The sequence below is a fragment of the Schistocerca piceifrons genome, chromosome 2, assembly GCF_021461385.2.
Source record: "Schistocerca piceifrons isolate TAMUIC-IGC-003096 chromosome 2, iqSchPice1.1, whole genome shotgun sequence".
Taxonomy (NCBI): Eukaryota; Metazoa; Arthropoda; class Insecta; order Orthoptera; family Acrididae; genus Schistocerca; species Schistocerca piceifrons.
The window spans coordinates 73,001,941-73,015,948 of NC_060139.1; the positions used below are offsets into that span (position 1 = coordinate 73,001,941).

A 14,008-nucleotide genomic window follows, 5' to 3' on the forward strand; every position below is an offset into this window, starting at 1 on the left:
TGTGTTGTGGATGCTGTAGCTCGTCAAACTTCATGAACTGGAGTTAAGCTTCTTTAGCACTTGTCTAATACACTGGAGATCAAACTTCACCTCGCTGGCTAAGTGAACTAGATCATCTGCCATAGAAAGAGCAATTCCCTAGCACCAGCAGTTATTCTGATGACAAAGTTGGCAACAGCATCCCCCCTCCCCCAGCACCACCTGTCTGTTTGTTCAAAGGCAAATGTAACACAGCACAGCGATACACAGCCATCTTGTGGTAACCAATGCACACTGCCTCCACTAGACCTCCAACCGACACCAACTCCACTCAAAGCCAACACTGAATGCATGGCAGACTTCCACTGAACTCAACAAAGGGCATGCACAAAAGGCTGCAACGCTGATCTATTTGGCCTGCTGGTTTCATACCACATTTGGTGATGCAGCAAGGAATTGCCACTCACCTTGCGTATTCCCAAACTGTGTGCGCAGGCCAGTGTAGGCAGCCCAATCCACAACGATCCCGAACAGCAACCTTGTCAAACATCTTTCGCTGAACATTTCGAACAGCTCGAGCTGGAGGCTCTATGTATCTAAACACAACTTGAAGATTCAATTCCTTGTCAACACATGTGCAGAGGTCAGCATCATCCCTGCATCCTTGACACCAGCTCACATCTCTCCAACCTAACTTGTGCTATGCACAGCTAACATGTCGCACATCAGCGTACATGGGGCAGCTGACCTCTGGGTCTACCTTTAGGCTCGACCTAAACTTTACGTCGACATTTCGTATTGCCAAAATTGATGAACCCGTGCTTGGTGTGAACTCTCTCAGGCATATTGGTTTATCTCCCGACATCTTGACACTGTCTCAGCTGCTTCACGCAGTTGGCTCATGTATACGAAGCTCATTCAGCCTCACTTACACTGCCACACAAGTTCGCAGGACCCACTGTTTCACACTCGCTCCAAGTGCTCTAAGTTGCCAGCTTGATTCATTTCCTCCCTGGTCGAGCTTACGGTCAAGCACTCTACTGCTGTCAGTCTCTGAGCTCACAACATTGAGTTCTGAATATTAATCAATGACAGATCACAGAACTGTTGTGCACTCATCGCACACTGTGCCGCATCACTGTCACACAGCTACATCGTACCCGCAGCTGCTGCCACATCCCCCTACAGCAGTTCAGCAACTACAACAATGACAGCGAACTATGGTTAGTGACCTTATGCTATCCCCAATGTGTTCTCCCAGTGCATTCCTCCCCAGCAAATCAACAACAGTTCTCCTCCCATGTGTGTGCATGATGCTACAATAGCCACAATTACGTGCAATACTTGTCACATGATTAACACAATGGAGGGTCTCCTTGTGTGCCATAAAGGCCCGCCGCCTCACTCTGACAAAATTACGTCAAGTGAAAGCAATCATTCAAGAACTTCTTAACACTGGTATCATCCGCCCTTCAGACAGTAACTAGTCGTCTCCCATCCACCTTGGTTTGTACAGAATGTGCAAAGACTACAGGGTTTTGAATTCACTCCATTCAGTATCTTTTAAATACTGCTTTATGCCTTACAGTCTCAAAAATGTGACTCTTTACTATTCAACCTCCCATTCCTGTATGCCCATCTCGATGACATTCGATATTCTGATCCCCCCTCCCCCTTCTGTCGAGAAATGTGAATCCTACCTGGCTCATATACAGGCTACACTCTGCTACAACAGCATTGAGATCAACTGTGAAAGATCAAAACCAGCATTTGACTCCGTAATTTCCCTTGGCTATTCTGTGACTGCCAAACATATCTGTCCGATATCCAACCGAGGAGATTTCAATCGTTACCTCTCACTACCTACAGATCATCATGAATGGGCCGATTTTTCAGACTATAAAGTTCTACCGCCAACGCCTGCCACATGCAGCTCCATCCACGCACCTCTTACAGATGCTTCGGCCGGGAAGAATATCTCCAGCAAACGGAAAGTATGCTGGACGGAAGAAATGATCTAAGCTTTCAAGGGTCTCAAATAAGCTCATGACGTTTAGGTGCTTGGTCTAGTGACGCATAACACTGTCCCTATGTAGGAAGGTTTTCACATTATTGGTGATACTTTCAACTTGTAAGTAATTTATCCACTCATCATCGATCATGCACAGCACCACAAAACTCACTTCAATTTCTTCATTTGAATACATCAAATTACTGCTAGAAAACACGTACATAGAATTTGAGATTTTGGTCAACAGACAGCAACTGTAGCACACCCTCTCCTTCCTGCCTTCATAACAACTTCCTCATAATCAAATGTTTGTGCAGTACATTTAAAGTCTTCACTACCTCATAGATCTCCACTCACAATTAGCATTAAATGTTAGATTTTATTGAGCGTCACTCCAGTGAATGTCCCAAATGTTTGGGATCATCAGACCTAACGCAACCACAACTTAATGCAAAAGCCAAAACACTGAACCAGAGTTCTTTTAATACTTTCCCAGTTTACTTGATAATCTTTCATTGCAAGACAGTGTTTTACAGATAATTTGTTGGATTCATATTTCTCCATCTCAGAACAGAAATACATATTTGAGTTATTTTTGTTATGTGGGCATCAGGCTGCAGTCTAAAACATGTTTCTGTGCCTAATGTTTCATCTCCTAATGCTGAAGGCATTATCTGAGGCTATGAAGGTACAATTACTATTTTCAAACTTGAGCGAGCTCAGCAAACAGCACTGTTTATATAGTAAACACACAATGATTGAGTCACAATGTTGCCAGACTGCTGCTTAAGATCGCTTAGTACCACTGACGTGTGTCACTGAGCTTGTACTGTGGAAGAGTTGGTGCTGTTTGCTTCACTTAATACTAAGACCCAAAACTCATTTAATTTCAATCCTACTCCTGTTCTGTTATTGCCACTTTTGTGCTTTTGAAATTCTATGGCCTCTGCACATCCCTGCATGTTGTGATTCCCTGGTCTCAGTGCATCACTGGCTTCAACAGTAAGCGCTTCACAAAGTATAGAATTTTAAAAGACGCTGGTTCCTGATATGTCAACAAGTGAGTTTTTAGTTCAAAGAAGTGACATAGATGCAGCACAAACTGCATCCCACAAAGATTCACGATACAAGAGAAGGAGGTAGTTCAGCAGTGTATTACCTCGATGAAACATGGGTCAATTAGAATCATTCCAGGAAGACCAGCTGAGAAAATAAGTGATGGTACTGGCAGTTTTAAAGTTTTCATGGAATAGGTTCTCTCAGATAATTATTCTGCATGCTGGCTATTCATCTGGTTTTGTTTCCGAGAATAAAATTGTATTAACTTGTAAGAAAAACAGCAGTGACTGCCATTCAGTAATGAACGCTGTCAGTTTTGTGATGCGATTCACAATTCTTGTCATATTTGCTTCGAAGTCAGCCACTGCCAGTTATAATTCAACTGTTACAGAGAAACATCAAGTATAAACACCAGAAAAGCAGATATTTTCCAACCCGAAACATCGGTCTATCAGACCTCTCGTTTTTCTTAGATGTCGAGTGTGGCAGCACTGCAAAAAAGGGCGGCTTCACTTTCCTAATACCTTCGCCGCAATACTTGTTGCTTGTAAAGCAGCAGTCAACAATCAGTTTTACTTAGTCAGTGAAGACATACAGAGTATTGTTTAGAGGAGTGTGCGAAGTCGTGTGCCTGAGATACCTCACGTTTCGTATTACGTACAAGAATTTGGTACGTCCAATAGACAGCATGTTTCAAATTATGACATATTCTGCTTTAAGAGGCAGTTATTTTATAGTGTCTTCTTCTATGCGTGAATTTATGTCATATTTCATGTATAACATGGATCGACTTTCTAAAAAGAGTAACGTATCTGCAGCTAGACCAGATTTGGAAGCTTGGGTGCAAGCGCAGTTACGGGATTTAGATGAAGAGGAAAATGGGATTGATGACAACACATTTGACGATTCTGATGCTGTTCCAGATTTCGTGATAGGTGACAGTCATCATGAAACAGAGGGTGATACTAATGAATTTTTATTGGAAGAAGAGCCTGGAGTATTCTATACTACAGATAATACCTTACAGCAAACACAGTATTTTTATGGTAAAAATAATTTCCAATGGGAACGTTCTGAGTGTGTTAGAACGAGAAGAGCACCAGACCACAACATTCTGAAAGGAGGAATGCCTGGCCTAACAGCCAAAAGTCGAAGTTTGGGATAAAGTCTACTAAATCTCAAATGTGGGATATTTATTTGATGATGACATTATAGATGAAATAGTTTTACATACAAACGTGAAACTGAATACAATAAGGGCAAACTTGCAGGAAACAACCAATCCGTCCAATTACAAAGATACTGACAACGTTGAAATCAAAGCTTCCATAGGCCTTCTAATGATGACATCAATGTTCAAATCGTCTCATGAAGATATGTTGTCTCTTTTCGAAAAGGTCTGACCGGTCGTCCTATATCTGTGGTGACAATGTCAGCAAAGAACTTTGAAATACTTCTAAGTAGCCTAGCCTGAGACTTGACGATGTGATTACCATAGACAAAAGAAAAAAGTCAGATCGTGGAGCTGCAATATCAAACATTTTTGAGAAATTCATTTTCAATTCTCAGCAATTATACTGTGTAAAAGGCAAAGTTACAGTGGATGAAATGTTCTGAGAAAGAGAAGACTAACATACATAGGAACGGACCAGAAAGAAAAAAAACATGAAATTCCTCAAGAGCTTTTTGCTGATAAAAGTAGGCCAGTTGGGTCATCAGCATTATATGGATTCTCTGAGAATACAACACTGGTTTAATTTTAAAGAGAAACAAGGCAGTAATTCCTGTGTCTTCAATGCATCATTCCATTGAAAATGATACCATAAAAAATAAGGCAGAAATTATTTGTTTCTACAATGCAACAAAATCTGGAGTAGATTTGCTCGACATGAAACGTGCCAATTATTTGCCAAACAGATGTACGAGGTGCTGGCTGATGGCAGTGTTTTACACACTTGTAAACATCAGTTGCGTGAACAGTTTTGTTCTGTATTTGTGCTGCAGAGGATACTCCATGCTAACTCATCTCAAATTCATCAAAAAGTCTGGCCATGGAGCTGACAGAGCAACATCTAAGAAGATGCCTGGAAATTCAAAATTTACCTAGAATCATCAAGGAAATGATCTACAAAGTTCTGGGAGACACTCACCAATCAAGCGAAGGTATACCAAGTGATAGAATGGACAAAAGGAAGATGTGTATGAAGTGCCCTGCATACAAGAAGAGCAAAATGGCGTATGAGAGCATCAAATGTGGTCACCCAGTTTGCATGGAATGCAGCAGGAAGATGTGCGTCGACTGTGCAAAAGAGATGTGATTTAATATTTCAGTTCAGTTGATTATTATCTTTTTTTTTTTTTTTACATTTTCTGCAACATTTTATTTATATTTATGAATATATTTTCTGGTACAACAGTGTTGAAAATCATATGAAATCTGACAGTGAATGACTCCATGTACTTGTGATAGTTAATGTTTATTTTATATAATTTAAACAACAAAGTGTTTATATGGGCTGAAAAGTACTAAATTTAATTATATCATGAATTAAGTGACTATTTACTTGATTTCTGTCAACATATGTGGAGTTTTGTGAGATAAACTATTAGGTGGTCTGAGAGACGGCATGTTTCTAGTTACGCACATTTCAGAGATGTTTCGGGTAAGCGTTAAAAATAAAAATATTAAGCACGGTATAAACCAGACTTGTGCCGATCTCCTGTAGCTCTTTAATTTATACAAGTCAAGTGACAAAATGTACAAACTTGACTTCCTTGCATGTGAATGGGGTCACAAAGTTTTGCATTTACCCACATCTCACTGTAGCCCTATGGAATTAATTTGGGAAAAGGATAAGGCTGTGTGTGTGTGTGTGTGTGTGTGTGTGTGTGTGTGTGTGTGTGTGTGTGTGTGTGTGTGTGTGTATAGGGGGGGCGGGGGCAAGGGGGGGGGGGGGGGAGAGAAAGATAACATTCACTGAATCACTTGTGCATGAGGCAATAAACAGTATGCCACCTGTATCGTGGGCACAGTCTGTTTGGCATGCTGAAAAGCTTCAGAAAGAATAATTTGACAGGGAAGTGATGATGAATATAAGCCTTGAACCTATCATCATAAATATACGTCCAGGTTGTTCAGAAACAGATTCAAATAGAAGTCACTGTGGTATTGCGATGTAGTCTTTGGAACAAAGTAATAATATTTCTTAGTTTTAAAAAATGTGTTTGTCAACATATCAGTTGCGTACATAATGAGCCCTTCCTAGCCTCTTTGATTAGGACGTTGTATCCTTTGAATTATGCAGGCTATAATGTTCACATATTGCCCATAGAGAAGTTAAGCTTCGCACACCATGTTGTATGCTCTAATAACACATGAGAATGCAGCTGGATGAATCTGTCAAAAGTCCGATATTTCCACATGTAAACCCCTGCCATTTTCGAGGCACGAATTGGATAAGGCCCTAAAATGACAGTATCTGTTACTTGTCGAGATATTGGTCATTTTCAATGTTATAGGTCATCATTCCCTGGAGTTGTTTGCAGGTGATGATTAATTGTTTGCTTATTCGATGCATTATAAATGTGGTCTCTCACTGTAATGTCGAACGAGTTAGTTTACACTCTTAACGCCCGTTAACTGCGAAAAATAAGACAACTTACAGACCACTTTTACAATAGTCTTTTCTATCACTAATTCTTTTTTATGCGCACTGATTACACTTAACTACAGACAAACACATCAACACACACGCCTTATACACAATTTTAAAAATTCTATTGAGTAGAAACAGTTGTCAAGCAAGTATCATGATTTCAGTTTTTGCTAGGAGTTAATTTTGTTACATATTAAATTTTTAATTATAATACAGTTCAAATAGCAATAAATGATAATTATTGCAAGCATTTTCAATGATCTTGTCATTAGACAATTGTCATGTTGAGAAAAATGGTACTTCACGTCTTCACAAAGCTGTCAGATGTTTTCGCCTCCCAATGTTACGCGGAGGAAATCTGTGGGGCAGTGGAGGTAATTAATATTTCTCTCATGACAACTGTTCGAAATTAGTTTTAATATTTCCTATTACCCTCATAGATTTGAACAGATAATGTGATGCACTGTAGGCAAATGAGCCTGACTTTCACCCGCAGCAGTGCAGTTCGGCAACATGGATTTTGTTTGTTTGACTGCTCTCTGCTGGCGCGCATGTGCAGCTCTCACCCCTTCGCTGCTCCACCTATACCCATGGAAGCACCGTCTTACATGACGCGAGCTATAGTTTTGAGGTAGAAATTACAATTCATCCTAAGTTTCTGTCTTCATTTGTGGTCTTGTGAAATCAGATAAAATCTGTTTGAAACTTGCTGTATATTATATTTTGTGCCTGTTCATCCTACAAAAATACAAAAAAACTGAGGGGAATTTGGAAAAGTAGGAAATATGTAAGCATTCACAGAAACTTTTCATCCATGTCTGAGGTAAGCTCAGACATTTAGTTGCCAGAGAACATTCTGCGAAAAGGAAATTGTTAGCTCAGATTGCAATGTGGTACACAATTACAGTTTTATAGAAGAAGTAAGATTAGAGTCTAATATCCTATTGGCGACAAGGTCTTTAACAACTTGCCCTATATCATATTGAAGAAGGGTGGGGAAGGAAATTGCTTATGCCCTTTCACCAGAACCATCCCAGAATTCGTCTTTATCAACTTAAAGATGCCATGATAACTTAAAACGTGGATCGATGGGTAGGGACTTGAGCCACTGACCTGCTGAGTATGCGTCCTGTGTGTTACCACTCCGATACCTTACTCAGACTTACCAGAAGACAGGAAACCCGATACTGTTCTTGCAAAAGGCCTACATGTCTCTCTCAGTCTCAGTCATGGGAACAGTTATCATTCTGAAGGCATCACAACAAGAGTGAAACAAGCAAATAAACATAAGCAAACAAGTCACACAAAGAGTACTTCCGTAAACAGCTTGCTTGAAAGTGTAAGGCAGGAAAAAGATGGAAAGGTGGAATGTACATACCATTTTCTGATTTGAAATGTTTTCCAGCGATAAGCTTCTGACTCTCTTCAAAATATTTATTGGGATGATTAACACCACTGTCAATAGGTGCACTGTGAGTGATTTCGAAATACTTGGCACATGCAATTTGAAAGTGACCACGAGATACATAATCTGCCATTTCTTGAATACCTGCAAAAGGATAAACATTAGTACTAAAATATTCCAGATGATGACAGCTATTATTTAAACATATAATAACTCTCCAGATATTTTTTACCTGCTGCAGGTAATCCATAACTTAGGAGTAGCTGTTTGAGGGACGATAAATCATTATGTTTAAAAGGGCAGCCATGAGTGTCACCGGGTCCAACTGATGACATTATGATTTTGGCACAGCTGTAAGGTGTGTAGTTCACCCTTTTCCCTTCTTTTCCATAATTGTGGCGTATGTTGTAGGCATACTGTTTGTCAAACTGCAATAACCAAATCACAGAGTCAAAGAACTAAAACATTACATCAACTAGATGACAAGTGTACAGTTATTGTGACATACCTTATCTGCATCCATTGCTTTTACAAATTCTTCTCTCCAGAATTTCATAGCATTTTCCAGAGATAAACCAATGCCTTTTAAGAAAAGACCATACTGCATACGGCCACCATATTTCAAATGATGAGCTTCTCGCAACTTCTCATGAATGCGACGCATGCATAATGGGAATGATGATCGCGACAACTAAAATGAATAAATAAGAAACTTAAAAAAATAATACATAAAGTAAAATAAAATTTAAGACCCAATCACAGGTATTATAACAAGTGGATACTTCATAATTTAACAAGAAATGGGGAGGGGGAGAACTTCAGTATGTTAGTTTCATTACTGCCACTGTTTCAGAAACTGTTATTATTTATGTGGCATGCAGCAGGAGTATAACTCAGTATTTCTAACTACATGTCAGTTTGTTTATCAGTAGACTATATAAATAGGGAAAATTTCTTGGGGAACAGATGAACACGGAAAATAAGACACTAATTTAAGGACATAAATGTTCAACATTTTTATAAATGGTGGTTAGGCAGAGCATATTGGTTTCATTTTTGAAACATCAATACACCAAATGTTTTGACTCAAGTAACTACTCCAAAAAGTGTTTACCCTAGTCCATGTCCTGAAGCATTATTCCATAAACAGCTCAACCTGGAGCAAAGACTGTCAGCTGGCCTCAAATGTAAGGATAAATTTCTATATTTTACAAATACGTAAATTTAATACAAGTTGTGTACATGATTTAAGATCCACAACCAGTGTCATTCGTGCCACAAACACCTTGAGTAATAAAGCATCAGACTATGAAATGTGTCAATTCAGTCACAAGTGAAGACAATGGCACATTCACAGTCATTGGCAAGAAAATGGAGGACTGTTGGATTAAAATGGGACAACGAATGAATACAAGAAAGGGCAGCATGGATAATCTTGTTCGTTTTCCTTATGAGCTCCTTGTCCAAAAGTCGCACATGTGCAATGGAGTTGCTTCCAGAACAATGATGGGACTGTGTCCAGACATGTCACCATTTCAGCATGTGCCAGGTCACTAGTGCTGTTGCTGAGTATTATTATTGCCGGTAGCACAAACCAAAGTTGTAGCGATAGATCCTCCACTGTGTTTCAATTGAACAGTCACCAAAAATTCTTGTTTTACCAAATTCAAGGGCAGCAACTGCAGGTTTCCCTTTTGTACTTAACTGGAATCCTGATTCCCTGTTTGTTAGGTTATCTGTTGTGTGAATACATGTTGTCTCTTTTATCACACAGGCCCAAAAATATGAAACTGAGAATACAATCTCTCTCTCTTTTTGTCTTGTCTTGTCCTGCAGATTTATCTGGTTAGCTCAGATGTATACAATGGCGGTCTTGCATTACAAATGTTTCTAGCAATGCACACCATTCTATATACCAAGACACACGTATAATCTTTTCAAAAGCCAATAATAAAAGAAGCATCAAAAATTTCAACCAATGTCAAAATACATCAACGATAAGCAAAGACACACAATAAAAAATTATATATACACACACAATATATTTCGTGTTCCTGTAACGCTCCTGGCCCTAATCTTCGTTAGCCACTGTCCTTACCCATATAACCCCTTATCTGTTCCCATTCCAGCACTACACAGCCCTGTATTCCACCAACACACTCAAGTCTTTTTACTGCTCTCCTTTACTGCTAACCTGTTCTCTGTCAAACCTCCTGACTGCACCTAGCCACCATACCCTCTCTCCATCTCATCCCTGTATGCTTCCGCAGGCAGTACTTCATCGTCCCCCCCACACCTACCCTACTATCCCACCCCTTCTCTGCCTCAGCCTCTTCCTTACCCCCACTATGGCCTCAGCAGCCAGAGACTGCAGTTTTGTGTGTGTTTGTGTGTGTGTGTGTGTGTGTGTGTGTGTTGTATTTGCGTGAATATGTATGTGTATGATGTGTATCTCTGACGAAGGCCTTGTTGGCCAGAAGCTCACTCTCTGTCAGTCTCTTTGTTATGCCTATCTGTGACTCAGCATCTCCACTATAACATGAGTAGCAACTATCCTTTCCATAATATTATTACAATAAACAATTGTGACAATTAGACGAACACAGCCCATAATGCGAAACAATTTCTCACATTTTTCAATCAAATCTCCTATAACACGTTTTTGGATGGTACCTGAATATTTCTGATAAAAGACGTATTTCATACAAATATTTTTCCCCTTTAATGCAGTCAATCCACATTTCAATGCCATTTGTTTTTTGCTTTATTACCTCTCAATAAGAAAATCTGAAAATCAAGAATATTTTCTTCTCTTTTCCTCATTTAATCAAATCTTTATTATGGCATAAAAAGCCCCATACAATCAAAGAGTGTTCCTATGTTCTTGCCCAGTTTCTTACTAGCTGTTCTCGGACAGTTTCTAAGCATAAGAAAGACATTACTAGCAAAAATGCTTCAGCTTTTAAACTCACATTGTACCATATTCAGAATCAAAAGTGAATATGCTTACATACTCCCTCTTCTGAGAGTTTTTGAAAGTTTACATACTACTTAATAATTTAATTTTTTGTTTTTTCTTCTGACAGAAGAATATAGGTACTACTTTGTCCAACTGTTTCACTAGATTAGAATAGATATATTGTTTGTTCCAGTGAGTAACGGTAAGGAGATCCTCAAGGGCAGGCTGTTCCAGCTCGTCGGCTCCGTTGTGAGCCGCGGAGCGCTCCCTGCTCCAGGGAGCCGTATCAGTCGCTGTGACCATTAAAGTGGGCCGGCACGGCTGGCTGAGGCAGGCGGCAAGGCAAGCATTTTGATGTGCCAGCTGCGTCTTATAAGATCGACAACCTCATACTCTTAGATGCTAAGACATGGTGACATGCTACACCAGAAAATACGATGTTCAGGAAATAAATAAGAAACAACTGTTTTACAAGAAATTGCATACTAAATTTATTGGGCCTCTGTAGCTTGTCATTTTCTTTTCATTACAAGATCGGAAATATCAGGCGTCAAAGTGTTCGCAGCGTTAATTCGGAGGATGGCCTTCGTTGTTGCATCCTGAAGAAACGATCGTTCCTTACTTTTTACTCTCTTCGTTGCTGAGAAAAGCTGCTCACAACAGTACGTAGATCCAAACACACACATGATCTGAGCGGCATTGTTGTGAAGCTTGGGAAATGTTTTTTGCTGTAATGAATGATACCATAGTGACAAATCCAACGTGTTGTAGTACCTCTCTTTCAACAAAATTGAATTTTGCAAATCAATAATCTCCAATTGAAGTGACGATGACAAGTCATAGGGTGAAACTGAAAAAGGAGTGCTGAACATCTTAAGTGCCATTTTAAAACTAGTGAGGTCTCGGAATCGTGTTCAAACGACGTGATGAGCTACTTTAACTTCGCTTGGTAATCGCCGAAAGTAGTACCTTCAGGTAGTTTTAAAGAAGCAAGACGATTTAAGAATGTTAAATGTTCATTACTCATCTGCCTCTCAAATAAACGTAACTTTTCCATGAACGCTTTGATCTGGTCGTGCATGTCAACGATTAGCTGCCCTTTGCCCTGCAATGACAGATTTAAATTATTCAGATGCATAGTTATGTCAGCTAGAAACGCCAGGTCTGATATCCATTTTATATCTTCCAGACAACGCATTTCTTCCCCTTTCATTTTGAGAAAAAGGGATATTTCCTCACGAATGGGAAAGAAAACATCAGGAACTTTTCCCCGACTCACCCAACGAACTGTACTGTGGTAAGGTATATCCTCATACTCCGCTTCCATATCTTTCAGGAATCCTTTGAATTGGCGATGATTCATACCGTGACGCCGCACATAATTCACACACTTCACGACATCTTTCATTACGCCACCTAGCTCTACTGTTTCAGCACACAGTACCTCTTGCTGAATAAAACAATGAAGAGTCAAAATGTCTTTCCCGAGTTCGTCTCTGAGTTTATTTTTCAAACGAGAGGCAAAACCTTCGTGACGCCCGATCATTTGTGGTGCACCGTCTGTCGCTACAGAATGGAGCTTATCCCACGGCAAAATTCATATTGTCCGCCGAGTCACAAACAGCTTCAAAAATGTCATGTCCTGTAGCGGTGTAATCGAGTGGTACCACATCCAAGAGTTCTTCAGTTACTTGCAGCTCCATGTCGACACCACGCACAAAGACTTCAAGCTGAGTACAGTCCGATATGTCGGTGCTTTCGTCAAGCGCTAGCGAAAATGCAACAAAGCTCTCCGCCTTTTTCCTGTGCCGTGTCCAGGATTGGATGAGACATTGTTTGCTTCGACAGGCAAACCCCTTCAATTGCCTGCACCTCCCTTGGAAACAAACATTCAGCAACTGCTACCATGCATGATTTTACGAGTGGTCCCACCGAAAACGGCTTGCCACTCATCGCAATGATGTGAGCGACCTCGCAGCTTGCTCGAATTGCAGATTCAGTAGTGTTTTCTCCGCTCTCGTTCACCTGAAAATTATAAACGCATTACAGAACACGAACTATGTTGCATGTTTTGATACCCTCCGTATTACGAAACCGTTTTCAAACTTACGTTTCCTAGTATGTCGTTCTTAAGCCTGGCTACCAGTTCCCTGGGTGCAATGCCTTCTACCTGATCGTAGTGCGCTACTTGAAGACGTGTACACTGTCGTTGTATATTGTACCTCTTCGCAGAATTAAATACTTTATGACATACAAGACACTGCGGACGACCACCCCTCTCAATGAACAGAAAGGCATCCTCCAATAGAGGCACAGGGATCCCGCGGCTAGTCATAGCTGTCATTGAACACGGATTATTGCGTTAGTTGCGGCTGCATGCGGCCAGGGGGCAGTGAGTTCGCTTTCCCCCTCCACGCAGTCTCCGAGCTGCCGCAGTGAGCGCTCCGGCTCCCTGGAGCTCGGTTGGAACAGCCTGCTCAAGGGAGTATACCAGAAAAACAAAAATACATAATACTTATTTAGAAAATAACTCACTGTAACATCCTCAAACACGTTCTCAGTAGAGTTTCATTACTGTTAAAATATTTACATACTTCTAAGTTAATTAAACAAAATGCTTCTCAAACTAACCTTATCCAAATCCTCTACTTGGATATCATCACCATCTTTCTTTGCCAAATACTCTTCTCCTGTGTAACTATGATGAAGGCCACGCAGTAATGGATATATACGTTCATCTTGTTCCACAACAGCCAAATGTCGAAATGTGAGCTGTGAATTTTATTTTTACATATCAGCTCTGAAATATTTGAAATATTGTCTCTCTCTCTCTAAAACACACACACACACACACACACACACACACACACTGGAAGTTGTATTGTACAGAATAGAATAATACACTATTTCCAATAAACACAAATATTTTTATCAAAATA

General features: G+C 40.1%; 1 protein-coding gene across 1 annotated transcript in view; it reads right to left on the reverse strand.

Moving 5' to 3' along the window:
* LOC124776657 (DNA primase large subunit) overlaps window positions 1-14,008 on the reverse strand; it is a 91,471-nt gene that overhangs the window by 4,695 nt on the left and 72,768 nt on the right. Inside the window, exons 6-9 of the mRNA XM_047251748.1 lie at window positions 13,701-13,841; window positions 8,619-8,801; window positions 8,343-8,538; window positions 8,084-8,254 (exon numbers count right to left, since the gene is read on the reverse strand). Coding sequence (XP_047107704.1) covers window positions 8,084-8,254; window positions 8,343-8,538; window positions 8,619-8,801; window positions 13,701-13,841 — 691 coding nt within the window. The remainder of the gene's footprint in view (window positions 1-8,083; window positions 8,255-8,342; window positions 8,539-8,618; window positions 8,802-13,700; window positions 13,842-14,008) is intronic.